This window comes from Bos mutus, chromosome 7 (assembly GCF_027580195.1).
Source record: "Bos mutus isolate GX-2022 chromosome 7, NWIPB_WYAK_1.1, whole genome shotgun sequence".
Classification (NCBI taxonomy): domain Eukaryota; kingdom Metazoa; phylum Chordata; class Mammalia; order Artiodactyla; family Bovidae; genus Bos; species Bos mutus.
In genome coordinates, this window is record NC_091623.1 from 54755053 (window position 1) to 54777829 (window position 22777).

A 22777-nucleotide genomic window follows, 5' to 3' on the forward strand; every position below is an offset into this window, starting at 1 on the left:
CATCCCCTTCTCCTCCTACCCTCAATCTTTCCCAGCATCAGGGTCTCTTCAAATGAGTCAGAGTCAATTTAGGAAAATAGAAGTATCTCAAACAGATGGGATTTAATACCAGGATTGGTTATGTTGATGAGAAATTGACAAAGAGGGAGGCTATGTCCAGTGGGAGATGATGTGGGAAGCAAATGGGGAGAACGACTCTGGCTTGTTCCATCCTCCCACCCTCCAATCTACCCTTAGTGCCTGCCATTGACTAAATCTGGGCAAAAAGCAGTGGGCAAAAGAGGGGCTATCCTATGCAGGGGTCAGACCTTAACCATGGGGCAGGGACAGAACAGGGAGTGGGTGATCTGAGGGTACACAGGCTCAAGGCTGACACAAACCAAATGAGGAAAGGGGAACTATACCCCCATTCTACAGAAGGGAAAACTGAGGCTGAGAGAGCCCATGTGCCCTGCAGGGGCCTGACTCTCTGCCAAAACCTGGGAGGCTGGTTTTGAGCCTTTTTTTCTGCTCCAAACACCCACTTGAACTGAAGAGAATGGAAACATCTATGCAAATCATGCCCATCCCTAGGGGTTGAGGGGAGTGGAGAAAACCTCCATGGGGACTCCTCCTCCTCACCTGCTTGGCCGTTACCCACAAACTGAGCTGCAAAACAGCAGCTGTGTTGGCAGTTGAGGGTGGTATACTTTAAACAGCTCCCCCCAAGAGGTCAGAGCCCCAATCCAGCCTGCACCCATGATCTTCATCTTCTATCTGAAGGCTGCCCCCCAATATCCCAGCCTTGACCTCTTGCCCTTGTGAAAACCCTGGCACAACAATGGGAGGCTAGAAATGACCAGACCTTGGGGGACCTTCCAGTTTCCAGTATATGCTCCCTAAATTGCCCTGATGCTGGGAAAGATTGAAGGCAAATGGAGAAGAGGGCGGCAGAGGATGACATGGTGAGATGGCATCACTGACTCAATGGACATGAATTTGAGCAGACTCTGGGAGACAGTGGAGGACAGAGGAGACTGGTATGCTCCATGAGGTCGCAAGGAGTTGGACAAAACTTAGTGACTGAACAACAACGACGAAATTGCTATCGTGCCCGGTGCCAGCAGAGACCCTCTCTGGTCTGCAAAGATTGATGCTGGCCCATTGGGGGCAGAGGCCACTACAATTGAGCCTTTGAGCCACAGGGAAGGGCTGGACACCTCTACCTTCAACCTCTACTCAGGCTTGGACAAAAATGGTCAAACTTTTAGCCTCTCGGTGTGCAGGTCTGAAGGTCATTACCACCCTTTCATTAAGGCTTGCAATCAATATGCCTGTTGGGGAGCCATGTGCAAACTGCTTCCTCTACATTCTATTTGTTCAATTACTATTTACTGAAATCTTCTGGGTGCCTGGCACCCTTCTCCTTCTTAGCAAAGGGATCCAACAGTGAAAGAAACAAAGATCTCTGTTGTCTAGTAGTTGATATTCTCATGGAGGAGACAGACAAGAGGCAGGACAAATAAGAACCTTATGTCATCTGTTAGGATGTGGTGGAAGTTCAGGAAACAATGACACTGGGAAGGTTGATTAGATATATGGGGTAGGAACAGAACCATGATTTTTAGACCTAGTGTCACTTGAGAAGGTGACATGTGAGTAAAGACCCGAAGGAGGTGAGGGCTTCCCCACTGGTGCAGTGGGTAGAGAATCAGCCTGCAAGGCAGGAGACGTGGGTTTGAGTCTGGATTGGGAAGATCCCCTGGAGAAGGAAATGACAACCCACTCTAGTATTCTTGCCTGGAAAATTCCATGGACAGAGGAGCCTGGCGGGGTACAGTCCATGGAGTCGCAAAGAGTCAGACACAACTGAGCCACTAAACACACACAAGGAGGTGAGGGAGTGAACCATGCAGATATTTCGGGGAGAGTGGTCCATGTAGAAGGCAAGACTAGTGCAAAAGCCCTGGGGCTGGTGTGAAACTGATAGGTTCTGGTGAGAAAACCAGTGCATCCAAGGGCTGCTGCTAATTGGTCAGGCGTTACCTGGGCACAGAGTTAGCACTTTCAGAGTTGAGTTTCTTAATGGGGAGGTGGGACACACACAAACGCTTCCGTGATGAGCTGTATGGTTGTTGAGTTCTCTTTCTTTCCATCCTCAGCCCCTACAATGTTCCCCCTGCCCCCAGCCACAGAGGGAGCCTAGAACAACCAGCACACTGGAAACCAGAGAGGGATAGAGAAGGGCAGGGGAGGCAGTAGGGACAGGTCTTTCAGGGCCTTGTGGGCTCCAGTGGGGACTTTGGCTTTTGCCCTAAGTGAAAAAGGAGCCATAGAGGGTTCTGAACAGAGGAGGGACATGATCGTAGTCAGGTATTTACAGGCTCTCTCCATTGTAGGGAGCGGGGAGATACTGTGGGGGCTGAGGATGGAAAGAAAGAGAACTCGTCAACCACACAGCTAGTCAGGGGAGAGGTTGTGGGTGTTCCACCTACCAATAAGGAGACTGAACTCTGAAAGTGCTAACCATCTGCCCAGGGACACCCGACCAGTTAGCAGCCGCCCCTGGATTCAAACCTATGTCTATATGATTCCAGGGTCATTGGGTAAATAATCATTCACTGGGTACCTTATTTGCCCATGACTTCAGTGGGGATACAGATCCTGAGACCCAAGAGACAGAGAGGATTCTGTTTTTGGTAACATACCTGCATCAGGGCTTCCCTGGTGACTCAGACAGTAAAGACTCTGCCTGCAATGTGGGAGACCTGGGTTCGATCCCTGGGTTGGGAAGATCCCCTGGAGGAGGGCACAGCAAGCCATTCTAGTATTCTTGCCTGGAGAATGCCTATGGACAGAGGAGCCTGGTGGGCTATAGTCCATGCGGTCACAAAGAGTCAGGCACGACTGAGTGTCTGAGCACTGCATCAGGATGATGAATGAAGGGATTCACTCAAGAGGGGGAAGGATATTTAGGGAGTCTGGACGGACATGTACACACTGCTATATTTAAAATGGAAAACCAGACTTCCTGGTGGCACAGTGGATAAGACTCCACCTGCCAATGCTGGGGACATGGGTTTGATCCCTGGTTTGGGTAGATTCCACACGCCATGGAGCATATAAGCCTGTGCACCACAACTACTGAGCCTGCACTCTAGAGCCCACATGCTGCAATTACTGAAGCCCGAATGCTGAAGAGCCCATGCCCCACCGCTATGAGAACCCCACACACCACAGGGAACAGTCCCCAGTCTTACAACTAGAGAAAGCCTGTGTTCAGCAACAAAGACCCAGCCCAGGTAAAACTAAAATAAATACGTAAAAACTAAAATGGATAATCAACATTTATCCATACAGTACAGGATCTACTGTATAGCACAGGGAGCTCTGTTCAATGTCATGCAGCAGCTTGGGTGGGAGGGAAGTTTCGGGGAGAATGGATACATGTATATGTGTAGCTGAGTCCCTTTGCTGTCCACCTGAAACTATCACAACATTGTTAATCAGCTCTCCTTGAATATAAAATAAAAAATTTTAAAAAAGAAACATGTATTGAGTCCCTACTGTACTATAGGCACTATACTGGCTGCAGGGGCCAGACAGAGCAAAATTTCTGCCAAGGAGGAGACAAAATTTCTCCTCTAATGGGGGAGACAGACAAAAGACATTTAAAAAAATCCAGGAAGTTATATATTAGAATATAAATACTGATGGGAAAAAAATAGGGCAGGATAAGGGCTTCTCCAGTGGCTCAGACAGTTAAGAATCTGCCTGCAATGCAGGAGCAGAAGGAGACACGGGTTCCAGTCTCCCAACCCTGGACACTGGGTTGGGAAGATCCCCTGGAGGAGGGCATGGCAACCCACTCCAGTATTCTTGCCTGGAGAATCCCATGGACAGAGGAGCCTGGTGAGCTACAGTCCATGGGGTCACAAATAGTCCGACATCACTGAGCGACTAATAAAAAACAAAAAATAAAACCTGCTATTGTTCACAGTTGCTAATTCGTGCCTGACTGTGACCCCATGGACTGCAGCATGCCAGGCTGCCCTGCCCTTTACTGTCTGCTGGAGTTTGCTCAAATTCATAACCGTTGACTTGGTCCACATCAAGAAAAAAAAAAAAAAAGCCTTTAAAGAGAAAGAAAAGTATGATCCAGGCTGAAGGAACAACAATGCAAAGGCCCTGAGGCGGGGTCAACAGAAATGAATGAGTCAATAAACAAAGCCTGTGGCCATTAGGAAGGTCCAGCCACCCCCTCAACCCTCCCCCCTCCCCTCCTCCTGCCCCGACTTCTGCCCTTTGCAACTGCTATTTCCTCAGCCTGGATCACATTTTCTCCTTTGGACAAACTCTTAATGGAACTTTAAGCCTTAGCTCTCAGGTTACAGCTTCAGAGAAGTCGCCTGTGAGACTCCTGCCCCCATGGGTTAGGTGTTCTTCCCCTGGGCTCTCAGAGACTCTATAGACTTCCCTCCCCCATTCTGATCTCTCAGCCTTCTGCACTGAGCTGTGAGTATTTTCAAGGGTGTCTGTTGGATTTACCCCAGCAGTACACAGTAGGTGCCCACTAAATCATTAAGTAACTAAGTGCCGTCCCATCCTTCACCACATAAAATCTAAATTCTCTTGCCCGGGACAGACTTGGAGAAGCTGCCTGTAAAATAATAAACTGGTTCTCAGAGAAGAGACACAGCTGGTTGTGGCGGTGGATTCTGGGAAGGGAAAGGGGTGTGGGGCGGGCCCAGCAGGGAACAGAGGTTGGAGGAGACAGATTTTTTCATTCACTCTAGTTTTCTTTGTGCAGTTTTTGAAATTTTCTTTACTAGGTGTGTGAATTATGCAAACATAAAGTGAATAAACAAGACTGTACAAAATAAAGGATTTAAAAGACCTTTTGAAATTGCAAAGTGTGTGAAGTTTAAAACACACATTCACAGTTCTTACAAGAGTAGAGTACACAATGAAATATAACATTGTAAATTTTCATTAATACTTCACAAAAATATCCATATGTCATATATCAGATGAAAATTTAAAAAGAAAAGAAACAATGTCTTACATCTTTAGCACAGCATTCAGGTCCTCCAGTGCCCAACCCTTTCCCTGCCTTGGTTCTTGTCTTGATTTGATGACAAAACTTACCTTCAATTAATAATAATAATATAATAATGCTCTGCATGTTTCACGCATGACATGCTTTGCCTCAATCATTTCATCAAATCTTACAACCTCCCCATCTTCCAGATGAGTACACTGAATTTGTCTCTGAAAACACGTTCTTAGCCACTGAACTCGGTCCAAATCACGCTGGCAGCCAAATGCTCAGGTCTAGCCTGGCAAGGTCCATCTAGTCAAGGCTATGGTTTTTCCAGTAGTCATGTATGTCATGTGAGAGTTGGACTGTGAAGAAAGCTGAGCGCTGAAAAACTGATGCTTTTGAACTGTGGTGTTGGAGAAGACTCTTGAGAGTCCCTTGGACTGCAAGGAGATCCAACCAGTCCATTCTGAAGGAGATCAGCCCTGGGTGTTCTTTGGAAGGAATGATGCTAAAGCTGCAACTCCGGTACTTTGGCCACCTCAAGCGAAGAGTTGACTCATTGGAAAAGACTCTGATGCTGGGAGGGATTAGGGGCAGGAGGAGAAGGGGACGACAGAGGATGAGATGGCTGGATGGCATCACCGACTCGATGGACGTGAGTTTGAGTGAACTCTGGGAGTTGCTGATGGACAGGGAGGCCTGGCGTGCTGCAATTCATGGGGTCGCAGAGTCGGACACAACTGAGCGACTGAACTGAACTGAGCCTGGCAAGAAAGGCTGTTATGTGGTCGTGGCGCCGCCTGGAGGCCCGATGGGGAACATGGCAAAGAACCTAGAAAAGGAACATTTGGGGTTTCTCTGGTGGCTCAGTAGTGGTAAAGAATCGGCCTGGCGATGCAGGAAACACGAGTTCGATACCTGGTCACGAAGGATCCCACATGCCCTGGAACAACTAAGCCTGTGAGCCAAAACTATTGAGCCTGTGCTCTAGACCTCAGAGGCCTCAAATACTGAGTCCACGCACCCCAACTACTGAAGCCCACTCACCTAGAGCTCCGTGCTCGGCAAAAAAAGCCACTGTATTTAGAAGCCCGTGCCCCACAACTAGAGAAAACCTCGCGCACCAAGGAAGAACTAGCCTAAATAAACAAATAGATGAATAAAATTATTTTTTTAAATGAGCATTTGGATTTCTATTGTGAGGGGGACGAGAGAGCAAGCTAGGATCTGTGGACTTCCCACTGTGCTCTCTGAGAACTCGGGCTGTATGAGACGCGACATCTTGGCCAAGGAGATGAGGGAGACACATCCCTAACCTGAGGCATTGAACGGGGACATACCCTGGGGATCTATCCTCCAGGTCCTATCCTGAGGGCTTTCTGCGGGAGATAAAGCCCTGCATTTAAACAAACAAAAATCCACGTTCCTGTAGAAACCGCAACTTAGAGACTTCGGGGCCCCAATGGGGCGGGACCTAGAGGGCGTGGCCGACATAAAAGCGTAACAACTATTGGCCATATTCCCTTTAGTGCCCGCCCCAGAACTTTTTTTTCATACTTAACAGCTCATTGGCTGAATGAGGAGCGTGTCCTTTGAGTAGGGAGGTTTCATTGGCTGGATTCCCTCAGGCCCTTTGGGGGCGGGACCGACGAAGGGGCGGTGTTTCTCACTGTGGGCTCGCACTCCCGGGGTTGCAGAGGGTTCTTAGACCTGCAGAGAAAATTGGGGTTTGGGGCGTTAGTCTTGGGGCGGAGGTGGGGGCACGCTGAGGCGAGCCCCGCGGTCCTCGATCTTGCATGCTCCGCTTTCCTAAGCCGAAAACAAGCAGAGCAGGCGGTGTCGCGGGCGTGACGTCATCTCGAGGCGTCGCTAGACTCCAGAGGAAGCCTTGACCTCTCTAAACGTGGAGAGCTACGCGAAGATGCAGCAGCTAGTCCGGGCCGGGGCCCGGGCCTGGCTTCGGCCCAGGGGCTGCCGGGTGAGGCCGAGGACGGAGGTCGGGGTCGGAGGATAAAAGTTGGAGGGCCCGGGGCTTCTCTCTCATTCCCTCCCACCGTTTACAGGGCCTGAGCGCGCTGACAGAAGAGGCAGTGCAGTCGGCGGAGAAACCAGAACCCTTGGCGAACGCAGGTGAAGTTGCTTGGTCACCTCAGGAAGGGTGGCGACTGGGAACTCTGACCCTTACTCCTGACTTCCCTATCATTCCAGGTCCCCAGGCACCCGTACTGCGCAGGTGCGAGCTCCCGGTACCCCTGCACCGGCGTCCGGTGCAGGCCTGGGTTGAATCTCTGCGGGGCTATGAGCAGGAGCGCGTCGGTCTGACCGAACTGCACCCAGACGTTTTCTCTACGGCGCCCAGGTCAGTGGGAGCTGAAATGGTGAACTGGGTGGCAGAGGGATGAGGATCGGGGTTTAGGAATCAGGATGACCTAGGTTCAAGCCTCATTTTCTCCAGCTGTCAAAAGGGAATGATGGTTTTTCTTGCTTCAGAGTTGTGGGTAGGTGAGGGTTGAGAGGTAACGTTCTCTGAGGGTTAAGGGCACAGGGCTCTGTGGGAAGGTGAGGGTTGAGAGGTAACGTTCTCTGAGGGTTAAGGGCACAGGGCTCTGTATCCCTAGTGACTGGGTTGGAATCCTACCTTCCCCCTGTGTTTCGATGTCACCATTCTGTCAAACCTCAAGAGATTAAATGAGATAATTCTGGCCCGTAATACGGTCTGTAGAAATGTTGATTATTGTTGCTGTTATTGGTTTTTGCAAAAATGGGTACTAACAGTGGTTAAGTCCGTACTGTGTGTCTGGCTCAGCCTATTTGCATTTTATTTTTATTTTATTTTAACTTCATTTTTTTTTTTTTTTTTTTTGGCCATGTGGCTTGTGGGCTCTTAGTCCACTGACCAGGGAGTGAACCCAGGCCCTCCATAGTGAAAGTGCAAAGTCCTAACCACTGGGCTGCCAGGGAATTCCTTTTTATTATTTTTTATTCTTATTTTGTAGCTAAAGAAACAGCACAAGCAAGTTAAGAAATCTGCCTATGGTCACATAGCTTGTAAACTATATACTCAACAGTATATGGGCCAACTCCCAGGACTAAGTTTCTGCTTGCAAAGGAGTTTGATGTCTCTTATGTCTACTGTGTCTGGCAGATAATAACTGCTGTTAATTTATTACTATAATTTTTGTATGGTTTGTCCCCTGTTTTTACAGAATCCCAATCTGCTAAGAGGTGACCAAAGGAAAAAAAAAAATTAAAAACAATGTATTTTGGGACTTCCCTGGTGGTTAAGACTCTGAGCTACCACTGCAGGGGACATGGGTTCCATCACTGGTTGGGGAAATAAGATCCCACATGCTGCAAGGTTAAAAAAAAAAAAAGAGAGAGAGAGAGAGAGGCAGCATTTTATTTATTCTGTAAATACTTAGGAAGTGCTTACCAGGTGCCAGATTCCATTCTGGGTGTCAGGGATATAGCAATGAATGAGCACCGAGGTTGCTGATGTTGCTCCCAGTCTAGAGCTGGGACGGCAAGCTTCTGTAAAGAGCCAGGGGGTAAATATTATAGGCTTTGAAGGCTGTAATGTCTCCATGGCAACTACTCATCTTTGCTGATGCAGTACAAAAGCAGCTGTGCACAATGAGTAAGTGGATGAACGTGGCTGTGTTCTAGTCAAGCATATTTACAAAAACAGGCAGCAGGCCAGACTTGGCCTTTCTAACCATAAAATACTTCATTTGAAATGCCGGGCTGGATGAAGCACAAGCTGGAATCAAGATTGCCGGGAGAAATATCAATAACCACAGATATGCAGATGACACCATATGCTGCTGCTGCTGCTAAGTCACTTCAGTCATGTCCGACTCTGTGTGACCCCATAGACGGCAACCACCAGGCTCCCCCGTCCCTGGGATTCTCCAGGCAAGAACACTGGAGTGGGTTGCCATTTCCTTCTCCAATGCATGAAAGTGAAAAGTGAAAGTGAAGTCACTTAGTCATGTCCGACCCTCAGCGACCCCATGGACTGCAGCCTACCAGGCTCCTCCGTCCATGAGATTCTCCAGGCAAGAGTACTGGAGTGGGGTGCCATTGCCTTCTCTGATGACACCATATAGCAGAAAGCAAAGAAGAACTAAAGAGCCTCCTGATGAAAGTGAAAGAGGAGAGTGAAAAAGTTGGCTTAAAACTCAACATTCAGAAAACTAAGATCATGGCATCCAGTCCCATCACTTCATGGCAAATAGATGGGGAAACAAGGGAAACAGTGAGAGACTTTATTTTGGGGGGCTCCAGAATCACTGCAGATGGTGACTGCAGCCATGAAATTAAAAGACGCTTGCTCCTTGGAAGAAAAGCTATGACCAATCTAGACAGCATATTAAAAAGTAGAGACGTTACTTTACCAATAAAGGTCCATCTAGTCAAAGCTAGTTAAAGTCTAGTCAAAGCCAGTAGTCAAGTATGGATGTGAGAGTTGGATTTAGAAAGCTGAGCGCTGAAGAATTGCTGCTTTGGAATTGTGGTGTTGGAGAAGACTCTTGAGAGTCCCTTGGACTGCAAGGAGATCCAACCAGTCTAGCCTAAAGGAAATCAGTCCTGAATATTCATTGGAAGGACTGATGCTGAAACTCCAATACTTTGGCCACCTGTTGGGAAGAACTGACTCATTTGAAAAGACCTTGATGAGGATGAGATGGTTGGATGGCATCACCGATGCAATGGACAAGAGTTTGAGTAGGCTCCGGGAGTTGGTGATGGACAGGGAGGCCTGGTGTGCTGCAGTCCACAGGGTTGCAAAGAGTTGGACATGACTGAGCAACTGAACTGAACTGAACCAAACCATAGTTTGCCAACCCTTGGCACCCCAGCCTGGCACCCCTGTCCAATGCGAGCCCCGTGTGTAATTTCAGTTCTTCCAGTAGCCACCTTTTCTCTCAAATGGCAAGAGACAAGTAAGATTGATTTCAGTCATGTATTTCATTTGGCCTGATAAGTCTAAAATGTTGGGGCTTCCCTGGTGGTCCAGTAGCTAAGACTCTGCACTCTCAGTGCAGGGGGCCCGGGTTGGATCCCTGGGCAGGGAACTAGATCCTTTATGCCACAACTCAGAGTTCACATGCCAAAACTAAAGATCGCACATGCCACAACTAAGACCTGATGCAGTCAATTAAATAAATACATTTAAAAATTTTTATTTGTTTATTTTTGGCTGCTCTGGGTCTTCAATGCTGTATGGACTTTTCTCTAGTTGTGGCGAGCAGGGGCTGCTCTGTAGTTGCGGTGCATAGGCTTCTCATTGCAGTGGCTTCTCCTGTTGCAGAGCCTGGGCTCTAGGGCACCCAGGCTTCCATACTTGTGGCCCCTGGGCTGTAGAGCACAGGCTCAATAGTTGTGGCCCACGAGCTTAGTTGCTCCTAGGCATGTGGGATCTTCCCATCTTAAGGATCGAACATACATTGGCCAGCAGATTCTTTACCACTGAACCATTAGGGAAACCCAAAATAAATAAATATTTTTTTTTAAAAATGAAATACTGTCGTGTAGTCCTGGCCGCTTTTTAGGGCTTCAGTAGCTGCACATGTGGCCATCCACTGTACGGGACGGCATAGGGTCAGAGAGGCAAGCTAGTCTGTAAAGAAGTGACAGAACAGATGGAGCAGGGCTGGAGGTGGTGTGAGATGGGCCTGGAGAGGGACTGGAGCTGGCCCGGAGAGGGACTGGAGTGGACCGCAGGGCCCTGGGAGTGGATGGGAGGAGCCCAGGTTCTCATCTCATGGAGCGGGGAGGGTTTTAAGTGCACTCGACCCTCTTATATCTCCTTCCTTCACAGGCTGGATATCCTGCACCAGGTTGCCATCTGGCAGAAGAACTTCAAGAGAATTGTGAGTGCCCTGGGCAGGGCAGGTGGGGTGAGGCTGAGGCAGAGGCTGAGGAAGGCCGTGCTGTGTCTTCTCTGGATGGCTGGCTCAGGCCTCATTTTCTCTCTCCTGAACCATTCCCCAATGGGCCATTTTTTTTTTTTCTTAAATGTGAGCACTGAGAATTTTTTTAAGATTTATTTTTATGTATTGCTAATTATACTCATACCTTTATTTATTTGTTGGGCTGCTCTGGGTCTTTCCTGTGGCACGTGGGATCCAGTTCCCTGCCCAGGGATCGAACCTAGGCCCCCTGCACTGGAAACATGGAGGCTTGGCCACTGGACCTCGAGGGGAGTCCTCTAACCCTGCTAACATCTTGATCTTGGACCTCTGGCTTCCAGAAGTGTGAGACAGTACAGTTCTATTGACGAAGCTCTAGTCTGTGCCTGCGTGCTCTTTGTGACGCCATGGACCGTAGCCCACACCCACCCCTAGGCTCTTAGCCGCTGGACCACCAGGGAATTCACACTAGGCATTTTCTGAACACCCACTGCGCACTGGGCATTTTGCTAGGGGACATGACAGGCAAGGTCCCTGCCCTCATGAAGCTCCCAGTCTAGTCAGAATGGGAGAGTGGGAGTCAAGCAGCCATGCCTATAAATGTTTCATTAGGGAAGTTGTCTCAGAAGAAAGGGGCATTTAACCTCAGGGATGTGATAGGCAGGAGCTAAGTAGGTAGAGGGGGCAGTGGGGCTGGCATGGAGGGAGTGGGAGCCTCACAGGCAAAGGCCTGTGGGATCAGAGGGAGCCCAGGGTGGCCCTGGAGGTCAGCAGGGGCAATGTGGGGTGTTTGGATTTAGTGCCAAGAGCATGGAAGATGCCGTTCTCAGTCAGGGCCCCTGCCTTTCATGTGGCCACCTCGAGTCTTGTGAGCCCTGCCTGGCTCCCCATGGCCCTGGGAATGAAGTCATTAGCCTGGCATTGGAAGCCTCACAGGATCCCCCATCCCACACCTCTCCCCGATTCTAACCCCCACAGCTTTCCCCATATCCCACCTTCCTTTCATTTTTTAAATTTTATTTTATTCTTAATTTTTTGGCCACTTGGCTTGTGGGATCTTAGTTTCCAAACCAGGGATTGAACCCGGGCCCCTTGCACAGAGTCCTAATCACTGGACTGCCAGGAAATTCCCCCACTTTCCTTTTTTTAAAAGTTAGGTTGTTTTCTTCTTTTTTTTTTTGTTTTAAAAATAGATATATTTATTGATTTTATTTTTGGCTGTGCTGGGTCTTCATTGGTGCACGCCGGCTTTCACTAGTTTTGGCGAACAGGGGCTAATCTTTGTTGTGGTGTACCAGCTTCTCATTGCAGTGGCTTCACTTGTTTCGGAGCATGGACTCTAGCGGGGGGTGGGCTTCAGTTGTGGCACACAAGCTTAGTTGTCCCAAGGCATGTGGGATCTTCCGGGACCATGGATTGAACTGGTGTGCCTTGCATTGCAAGATGGATTCTTATCCACTGGCCCACCAGGGAAGCCCTTACCTTCCTTTTAATTACAACCACATGGAAATCATTCAAAAAATACGAAGCACCTACTGTGTGCCAGGCAGCAGCGCCCCTGCCCTTCTGAGGCTGACGTTCTGGAGTGGAGGAGGAAGCTCTTGACTTCTTTATCCCTCTCTCCCTCCCAAAGCACTCTGTGCTTGACCTGATGGAGCCCCAGTCTCTGTGCCTCCTCTCCAGCTCCCCAGCAGCGGGCCGGTCCTCCCAGCTCACTGCCCCGTCAGTGGGCCTGGTGCCTTTCGGCTGCGATAGCATCTGTCTGTGAACCTGACTCTCTCCTCACTCTGTGCCCACAGAGCTACGCCAAGACCAAGACCAGGGCTGAGGTGCGGGGAGGTGGCCGGAAGCCCTGGCAGCAAAAAGGCAGTGGGCGCGCCAGACACGGCAGCATCCGCTCCCCAATCTGGCGAGGAGGTGAGCAGGTCTGCCCACGTGTGTGCAGTCAGAGGTTGGCGAGACTGTGCACTTCCCCGCAAGTCCCCGCAGCCCTGGCCTCAACCTCTCATCAGGCCGTGGCCACAGCCCCTTTCTGCCCCACCTCTCAGCTCACCTCTCCTGGCCCACACTTCACACAGCACCCAGAGGGATCTTCCCAAGCCTCCTAGCTCCTGTGTGAAGTCTGAGCCCCTCATCTTGGCCTTCCAGCCCCTGGTGGCTGTAGACCCCCTCTCCGCTCTGTCCCTTCCACGCCCTCCTGACCAGGTAGAGCTGACTCAGTCATCTTCCATTTGCCTGGCCAATTCCTCTCAACCTTCCCTGGGTTGGGAAGATCCCCTGGAGAAGGGAATGACTACCCACTCCAGTATCCTGGCCTGGAGAATTCCATGGACTGTGGAGTCGCAGAGTAGGACACAACTAAGCAACTTTCACTTTCCCTTGTGTTTGGGCCCTGCCTCTTCCAGGAAGCCCTCCATGATCCTCTTTGGGTCCCCCCTACCCCCTGAATCCCCTTGTGCTGCCCCACACAGGCCTGATTCCCTCTGCGATCAAGCCTCTGTCTGAATATGAACGAGGGAGGGATCCTATCAGGTCCCCTGCTGCCTCCCAGGGCCCAGCAGGGGGAGCAGCCAAGTAGAATTATCCTCATTCAGGGATTGATGGCTGAAGACACCAGGCCCCTCTGAGGCGAAATTACCTGTCCCAGGTGGTGCCTGATCCATCCTCCGCTCCCACCCCGCCCTGACACCCCCACCCTCTTTGCTGCACTTCAGCCTGGCTGCCAGCAGCCTCCCCCCACCCACCTCTGGGCCCACCACTGGGGTAGATTTCTGACCTCCAAGCCCAGCTGGGGCCTTCACCCATTCACACATCCCTCTGCCCCTGCAGGAGGTGTTGCCCACGGCCCCCGGGGCCCCACGAGCTACTACTACATGCTGCCCATGAAAGTGCGGGTGCAAGGCCTCAAGGTGGCGCTGACCGTCAAGCTGGCCCAGGTGACAGCACCGATCCTGCGGGAGCCACGTGTGCTGGGATCTGGCCTGTGGGGGTAGGGGAGCCTGAGTAGCTGCAGGGGGGCCCAAGTGGCTCCCAGGGGGCAGTAGGAGACTCAGCCCGTCCTTTCCTCCTACCAGGATGACCTGCACATCGTGGATTCCCTGGAGCTGCCCACCACAGACCCCCAGTACCTGACGGAGCTGGCCCGCTGCCGCCGCTGGGGCGACTCTGTCCTTTTTGTAGACTTGTGAGGGGGCCGCGCCGGGCAGGGGCGGGGGTGCAGGCAGGCTCCGTCCTTGGCAGGGCTCACCTCCTGGCCTCTATTTCAGAGAACACGAGGACATGCCCCAGAACGTCGTAGCAGCCACATCTGGGCTCAAGACCTTCAACCTGATCCCGGCTATCGGTGAGCAAAGGGCCTCAGGCCAGTTCACATCCTGTATCTTTGACTCAGTCATGGAGTGGCCCTGGGCAGTGACCGCCCTCCCCAACACAACCCCCAGCTGGCCCAGCCCAGCCTGGGAGAATGATGTCTTTCTTAAAGAAACGCTCTGAGGTCGCGTCAGTCCAAGCTTGGGTTTCAGTGCCGGGGTGGAGTGAGTCCAAGGGCCCCCTGGCTGCTCTCACCCAGCTCCTCACTCAGACACACAGGATCAGAGCTGCCCTGAGCAGGACCCCCGATCCATAGAGGGGTTGACTAGTCCCCAGAGCCCTCTCTTGGCCTCCTGATTGCAGGCCCAGCTGCCTCCTGGACAGCAGCACATGGGGGTCTCATAGTCATCACTGCACATAAGACCTCCTTCCTCCATTCCAGTCTGTTAGCCCACCCTGTCAGCTCTGTCTATGAACGTGTCCAGTATCCAACAACTTCTCACCACCCTGGGCCAGCCCCCAGCATCTCCCACTCTGTTGCTTCTGTCCTGGTCCCAGGCACCTGCTAACTGCCAAAATCTGTCCTGATCTCGCATTCCCCGCCCAGTCCCACTTACGGCCGCCAGAGGGCGCCTGAGCACCTCACTAAGATCCCGTCCCTTCTCTGCCCACCACCCTCCAGGGCTCCCACTTCACTCAGGGTAAAAACCTGGCTTATCTGGAGGCCCACAGATCCTGCACTCCCTGCCCTCCTCTCCCTCCACTCCCCTCCCCCCCCTCCCTCATCACTCCCTGCAGCCGCATGGACCCGCCTCAGTACATCGTGTTTATTCATCTGCTCTGTTTATCATCTGTCTCCCCAACGGGAAGGTGAGGTGGGAACCCTTCCCTGGCACAGGGCAGAGTCGGGGTACCCTGGATGTTTTGGTTGAGGTTGACGAGCTGAGGACCACCCCTTGCCCAGGGTCTTCCCAGGGGTGAGCAGCTGAGCCAGAGTTTGAACCCAGGCTGCCGGGCTCAGGACCCTACACTAGACTGTGGTGTCTCTGTTGGGGGACGGGGGGCTGGCCCTAACTGTGCCCCCCTTTCCCCTCGCCCCCCAGGCCTGAACGTGCACAGCATGCTCAAACACCAGACCCTGGTCCTGACCTTGCCCACCGTCGCCTTCCTGGAAGAGAAGCTGCTCTGGCATGACTCACGTTACACACCCCTCTACCCCTTCCGCCTGCCCTACCGAGACTTCCCCTGAGCCCCAACCCCGTGCCCCCCAGGCACACAGACCACCCTCCTTCCTGCTCTGAGCCAGGCTAAGCCCTGGGTGGGCTTGGGAGACGCCTCCCCATCCCAGGCCCCCTGGTCCCAGTGGGAGGCTGAGGCCACACCCAGAGAGCAGCCAAGCAGACATCAATACTGGGAAGAGGGCAGCTCGCCAGAGACCCACGTCTCTCTTTCATGTCAGATACATTTTATTTTGTAATCAAAGAGGGGAAGCACTGCAGCTGATGGCCGTTTTGTGAGTAATTCCATTCGGTGCTTCCCCTGGTGCTGGGCGTCCCTGGGTGCCTAGCTGCCTCGAGACCCCATTCGTAGAAATGACCCAGGATCAACTTTGCCAGGGTGAGTCAGCCTTGGGGAGCGCACAGCAGAGAAGCAGCCATCTCTGAGAACCCACTGGTGCTGCCTCCCAATCCCAGGCACTCTGACCGAGTGCTTGTATCCCTGATGGGGCTTGTGGTCCTGTTTATTACCATCCTTCCATCCAGCTGTGGGCCTGATTCTCCAAATGGGTATAATGTGGAAACTGGGGCTTCCATCACAGGGACTTTCCCTAAACACGGAGTCAGGATCAATGTGGTCAGTAAATGTGCAAATAAATGTTTTTTAAAAACACCAAGCGGACATACTGATTCTTAAGTCTGCCCCACCCCCAAGTTATTATCTCTTTAATAGTCACAACACAGACTACAGAATAATGTGGTCTGTTTCTTTAAAGTTGGCTGAAACTGCATCTGGCCTGCAGGCCCACCCAGGCAGCCAAAGAGACCCATCGACTGGGCAGCTCGACACCGAAAACATCTCTGGAATGCCTCTCGAGAGTCCCTCGAGAGCTCACAACACACTCTTTGAACGTCCTCAGTGGACAAAAATTATGATCCTTAAAGTTTCAGATTTGACTGAGGGAAAAAGAAAAATCTGAGGCTTCCCTGGCTGTCCAGTGGTTAAGATTCTGAGGTTCCAATACAGGGCGTGCAAGTTCAGCCCCTGGTCGGCGTGCATGTATGGCTGAGTCACTGTGCTGTACACCTGAAACTAACACAGCATTGTAAGTCAACTATGTTTCGATTTTTAAAAATAATTTTTTAAATATTTTAAGAAGATAAAGCTATTTGGAGCCAGTAGTAGGAAGGTGTACAGAGGCTGGGTGGGGAATGCTGGGCTAAACCCAAACCATTACCAGCTTCTGCCTGTGCCTCTCACTAGCTCTGCAGGGACATCGAGGCCCCAAGAAAGACACATCTGTTGTCCTGACAGCACCCAGCCCCATAGCTGTGTTTAATGGGGCTCAGTTGTCCACAACATGGCCATCAGGAAACAGTGAAGAAAGCAGTCAGAACCTGTTACCCCACACTGGAATCCCTTAGCCAGATCAAGGATGGAAAAAGTCACCGGAAAAAAATGACCTAGGGTCTAGAATTTTCTTTCTAATAATCAGGGCATAAAATGTGTGTGTTTCCTGGGCTACCATAAAGCACGACAGACTAGGAGGGTCTTTCCAGCTGGCTCTGTGGTAAAGAATCCACCTACCAATGCAGGAGATGCAAGAGACGCAGGTTCGATCTCTGGGTCGGGAAATTGCTCAGAGAAGGAAATGGCAACCCACTCTAGTGTTCTTGCCTGGGAAATTCATGGACAGAGGAGCCTGGTGGGCTACAGTCCGTGGGGTCACAAAGAGTCGGACATGACTGAGCGCACAAAAACTAGGGCTTCAACAATAGAACTGTACTAGCTCACACTTCTGGAAGCCAGAGGTCCAAGAGCAGGATGTTGGCAAGGTTGGAGGACTCCCCTGGTGGTCCAGTGGCTAAGCCTCCATGGTCCCAATGCAGGAGGCCTCGGTTCGATCCCTGGTCAGGGCACTAGATCCCACATGCCACAATTAAAGATTTAGTGCAACAAAATAAATGTTAAAAAGAAAAAGATGTTGGCAGGATTGGGAATTCCCTTGTGAGCCAGTGGTTATGACTCAGTCCACTGCAGGGGGGCATGGGTTCAATCCCTGGTCAGGGAACTAAGATCCCCAAACCCCTTACAGAGCATCCCTCCCTACCCCCCAAAAAAGTGGGCAGGGGTGATTCCTTCTGAGTCTATGAGGCAAGATCTGTCCCATCCCTCTCCCCTAGCTTCTGGAGATTTGTTGGCGTCCTTGGCATTTCTTGGCTTGATTCATCACCCTTATCTCTGTCCTCATCTTCAAATGGTATTATCTGTGTGTGTTCAGATTTCCCCTTTTTATAAGAGCACTGGTCAAGTTGAGTTAGGGCCCATCCTAATGACCTCAACTGAACTTGACCATCTGCAAAACCCTGTTTCAAATAAGATCACAATCTGGGGTCAGCACTTTCCCCCCTCTTCCTGGGGAGAGAAGTAGTTGAACCCATGACAGGGAGTAAGGGGAAGGATGGAGCGAGACTGGCCATAAGGAGTGTAAAGTAGGCACTTGTGGCTTCACCACATGTCCTCTTCGCTGTTGCCTATTTTTAAATTCTCTGCAATTAAAATATTTAAAAAAAATAGAGATGTGTGAAGACATTTATTCAGGGAGCCGTTCTTACATGAAAATGCCTATCACAGGGGGACTTCCTTGGTAGTCCTGTGTCTGGGGCTCCATACTTATACTGCTGGAGACCAGATTCAATCCCTGGTCATGGAACTAAGATCCCACATGCTACGCAGCGTGGCCAAAAAACAAACAAACCTTATCACAACCTCTTACGACATTGGTTAACCCAGAGCCCAGAGAGGAAAGTGTCTTCACAACCTTTGAAAAATATCCCTGAAGGCAGAATGCCCACGCTGAGGCTGATCAGGCTTCAGAAAACTCAAATGAACTAATTGGGCTGGGAACTGACCCCCAGGAGATCCAGAGGGTGAGAGGCAAGAGGCTCTGATGTGCAGTGAAGGTGTCTGCTTATTGATGGTCAGCATGGAAGCCCACTAGGCTTCCCTGGTGGCTCAGATGGTAAGGAGTCTGCCTGTAATGCAGGAGACCTGGGGTGCATCCCTGGGTTGGGAAGATCCCTTGGAGAAGGGAATGGATACCCACTCCAGTATTCTTGCCTGGAGAATACCATGGACAGAGGAGCCTGGCAGGCTCCAGTCCATGGGGTTGCAAAGAGTCGGACATGCAACTGAGTGGCACACACACACACACACACTTACAGAAGCCTAATAGGAGACATGAGAGGATAGGAGGACCCCAAAGGCTGAGAAAAGAGCCACAGCCCACACCAAAGATACCTCCATCTCAGATTTCCTTGGTGATCAGGTAGCTAAGACTCTGCTCTCCCAAGGTAGGGGGCATGGGTTTGAAACCTGGTCAGGGAACTAGATCCCACATGCTGCAACTAACACCCGGTGATGTGTGCATGCTGTTATGTCCAACTCTTTGTGACCCTATGGACTGTACCCCCACCAGGCTCCTCTGTCCATGGGATTCTTCAGGCAAACTACACTGCAGTGGGTTGCTGTACCCGCCTCCGGGGAATCTTCCCAACCCAGGGATCAAACCCCAGGCTCTTATGTCTCCTGCATTGACAGGAGAATTCTTTACCATTAGCGTCACCTGGGAAGACTCAGTGCCGTCAGATAATAGTAATAATACATTTAAGAGAAAAGATGCTTCCATCTCAGGATTTCCCTGGTGATCCAGTGGTTAAGACTCCGTGCTTCCACTGCAGGGGGTGCAGGTTTCATGGCTCAGGATGGGGCCACAGGAAAAAAAAAAAAAAGATGCCTCCATCTAGCAACGACGTACCCAGGAAAGACGAAACCTAAAAAGCTGCTCAGAACACGAGCACACTGCTGGGGAACCTAAGGAAGGGGAAGCTGCCAGCCCAGGAGGAACTGCCCTTCGATGCCTCCTTACACCTCTGTAGGAGAGACCCAAAGGCTGGTGAGAGGAGGCAAGGGGGACAGACAGAGGGTCAAGAGCTGGGGGACCAGGCCCTTCTGCTCTAGGAGGGCCTCCAGCCGGGAGAAGCCTGACCTGGGCTCCCATCCAACACCAAGTTCAGAGATTTGAACGTGAGGCTGATGTGGACCTGAGTTCCAGGCAGGATTCGCAGCCAGTGGCATGGCAGAGTCCGCCACAGAATAAACTTTCAATGAGCTATGGTTTTTCCAGTAGTCATGTATGGATGTGAGAGCTGGACTATAAAGAAAGCTGAGGGCCGAAGAATTGCTGCTTTTGAACTGTGGTGTTGGAGAAGACTCTTGAGAGTCCCTTGGACTACAAGGAGATCCAACCAGTCCATCCTAAAGTAAATCAGTCCTGAATATTCATTGGAAGGACTGATGCTGAAGCTGAAACTCTAATACTTTGGCCACCTGTTGGGAAGAACTGACTCATTTGAAAAGACCTTGATGCTGGGAAAGACTGAAGGCAGGAGGAGAAGGGGATGACAGAGGATGAGATGGTTGGATGGCATCACCGACTCAATGGACATGAGTTTGAGTAAGCTCCAGAAGTTAATGGGCAGGGAAGCCTGGTGTGCTGCAGTCCATGGGGTCACAAAGAGTCAGACACGACTGAGCGACTGAACTGAATTGAACTGACCTGAGTGGATGGAGGAGCCAAGTTCTGTTTCGATCAACATCCACACGCCATGCAGTTTTGCTTTCCACTCTTGGGCTGTTATGAGGAACCATGATGTGAGAGTGAATTCATCTGTGGGGAAAAAGGAGGAAGTCTGTGGTCCTGACCAGGAAGTTTGAGGTGGGATTGTCCGAACTCAGTCGTAAGGAAACAGACAACTTGCAACTACTGCTATCTGTTCTCCTGTGCAAAAATGGTCTTTTGAATTTTATTTATCCATCTATTTATTTACTTATTCATTCTTTTGGCCGTGCCGGGTCTTTGTTGGGTCAAATGGGCTTCTTTTATTGTGGAGCATGGGTCTAAAGCTCACAAGCTCAGTAGTTTCAGGGGCTTAGTTGCCCTGACGCGTGTGGGATGTTAGTTCCCTGAGTGAAGATCGAACCTGTGTCCCCTGCATTGGAAGGCAGATTCTTAACCACTGTACCACTAGGGAAGTCCCATGAATGGTCTTTTTTTTTTTTTTAGTTTTTCTAATTATTTGTTTTGCTTTGGCTGCATGGGTCTTTGGTGCTTGCAGGCTTTCTCTAGTTGCAGTGAGTGGGAAGGGGACACTATTCTGTAGTTGTGGCATGAGGGCTTCTCGCTGCAGTGGCTTCTCTTGTTGCAGAGCAGGGGTTCTAGAGCGTGGGCTCAGAATTTGTGCTGCACCAGCTAGTTGCCCCGAGACATGTGGAGTCTTCCTGGACCAGGGATTGAACCTGTGTCGCCTGTGTTGGAAGGTGGATTCTTAACCACTGGACCACCACAGCAGTCCCTAATGGTCCTACTGAAATCTCACTCCCACCCTTTGCAGGATGCATTACCATCCCTTTCTGCAGCTGAGGCCATCAAGGTATCACCAGGTGACATGGCTTGCTCAAGGTCACAGCTGGTGGCTGTGCCCTTTGGCCCCATCCTCTCAGCAATTGCTGGTCCCTGAACATCCAAGCTGTACATCACAGCTCTGTTTTGGTCTCATCCACTGGACATGTCAGAAGTACTGGGGAGCCACAGTGAGATACCACTTCCCACTCTAGTGGCTCTGACAGTAAAGAATCTCCCTGCAGTGGAGGAGACCTGGGTTCAGTCCCTGCATTAGGAAGATCCCCTAGAGAACGGAATGGCTACCCACTCTAGTGTTCTTGCCTGGAGAATTCCATGGACTGAGGAGCCTGGTGGGCTACAGTACATTGGGTCACATAGTTGGACATGACTGAGCCACTAATCACATTCATTAGGATGACAACAACCATAATAATTAAACAAAATATATGTTGGCAAAGATGCAGAGAAATTGGAACCCTGGAATCTTTGTATGTTGCTGGTGGGAATGTAAAATGGTTCAGCTGCCAGGAAACACAGTCTCACAGTTTCTCAAAACGTTCACCATGAAATTACCATGTGACTCAACATTTCCACTCCCAGGTAGACACCCAAAAGAAATGAAAAGATGCTCAAACACTTGTACAGGAATGCTGATAGCACCATGATTCAGAATAGCCAAAAGGTGGAGGCTACCAAAGTCATTCCATGAATGAAAAACAAAACCTGATTTGGCCTTACAATGGAATGTTACTCAGACCAGGGCCTGAACAGTACGGAGGTTCCTCGATTCCTTGGAAAATTAAAAATAGAACTACCCAAAACATTGTAAGTCAACTCTATTTCAATACATATATAGAACTAATGTATGCTCCAGCCATTCCTCTCTTGGCTATTTATCTGAAGGAAACAAAGCTGTTCTTTTGAAAAGACAGCTGAGAATTCCCTGGTAATCCAGTGTTTGGGACTTGCCACCTTCATTGTGGGGGCAGGGTTCAATCCCAGGTCAGGAAACAGTTCTTGCAAACTTGCAGCTTTCAAAAAAAAAAAAAAAAGGAAAGAAAGAAAGAGGACTTCCCTGGTGGTGCAGTGGTTAAGAATCCACTGTCCAATGAAGGGGTTGCGGGTTTGATCCCTGATCAGGGAACTTGCCACATGGCAATTAAGCCTGAGTGTGGTAACTAGTAAGCCTGCTCGCTAAAACGAAGAGCCTGGGAGCCAAAAAAATAATAAGATATCTGGACCTTGTGTTCCTAGCCATGTTACAACCTGGGGGATGAAATCCTCTAGTACCTTCCATAAAAGCAGTGGGAAAGGAATCCTGGGTTGGAAGAACAGCATGTACGGAATGCTGAGAATAAGTGAAGTTCATTCATTCAACCAATACTATTGACCGTCTGCCTCTAATGACTGGACATTGATTCAGGTGCTGAGGCTGAGAGATTCCCTGGCCTTCTGGCACTCACGCAAATGGAAGTGATATAATCAAGTCATTCAAAAGAATTTCAACCAGTGGATGAGTTTCAGTAATGAAATCATTAGAGCAAGTGACAGGGAATGATTAGGCTGTGACCCAGGATGGAAGGGGCCAGCGAGTAGGGAGTACTGGGAAAGTTTTTTTTTATTTTAATTGTTTATGTATGTATGTATTTATCTATGGTTGCGCTGGGTCTTCGTTACTGCTTGGACATTTTTCTAGTTGGGGAGAGCCGGCTTCTCGTTGCAGGGGCTCCTCTTGTTGTGGTCACAGGCTCTGGGTGTGAAGCTTCAGTAGCTGCAGCACTTGGGCTCAGTAGTTGTGGTGCATGGGCTTACATGCTCCGAGGCGTGTGGGATCTTCCTGGACTAGGG

At 50.4% G+C, this 22777-nt stretch overlaps 1 protein-coding gene and 1 long non-coding RNA gene across 2 annotated transcripts; both read left to right on the forward strand.

Moving 5' to 3' along the window:
• The first annotated feature begins 6675 nt into the window (after nucleotides 1-6675).
• On the forward strand, nucleotides 6676-16141 carry MRPL4 (mitochondrial ribosomal protein L4). The gene is made up of 9 exons (XM_005910847.3): nucleotides 6676-7001; nucleotides 7087-7153; nucleotides 7232-7382; nucleotides 10848-10899; nucleotides 12738-12855; nucleotides 13768-13874; nucleotides 14013-14122; nucleotides 14205-14281; nucleotides 15351-16141. The coding sequence occupies exons 1-9, from the start codon at nucleotides 6945-6947 to the stop codon at nucleotides 15494-15496; spliced, it is 885 nt and encodes a 294-aa protein (XP_005910909.1). The 5' UTR covers nucleotides 6676-6944; the 3' UTR covers nucleotides 15497-16141.
• Nucleotides 7439-8048, forward strand: LOC138988509 (uncharacterized). The gene is made up of 2 exons (XR_011464770.1): nucleotides 7439-7525; nucleotides 7583-8048. It is a non-coding gene; the product is annotated as an uncharacterized lncRNA (long non-coding RNA).
• Nucleotides 16142-22777: the final 6636 nt, after the last annotated feature.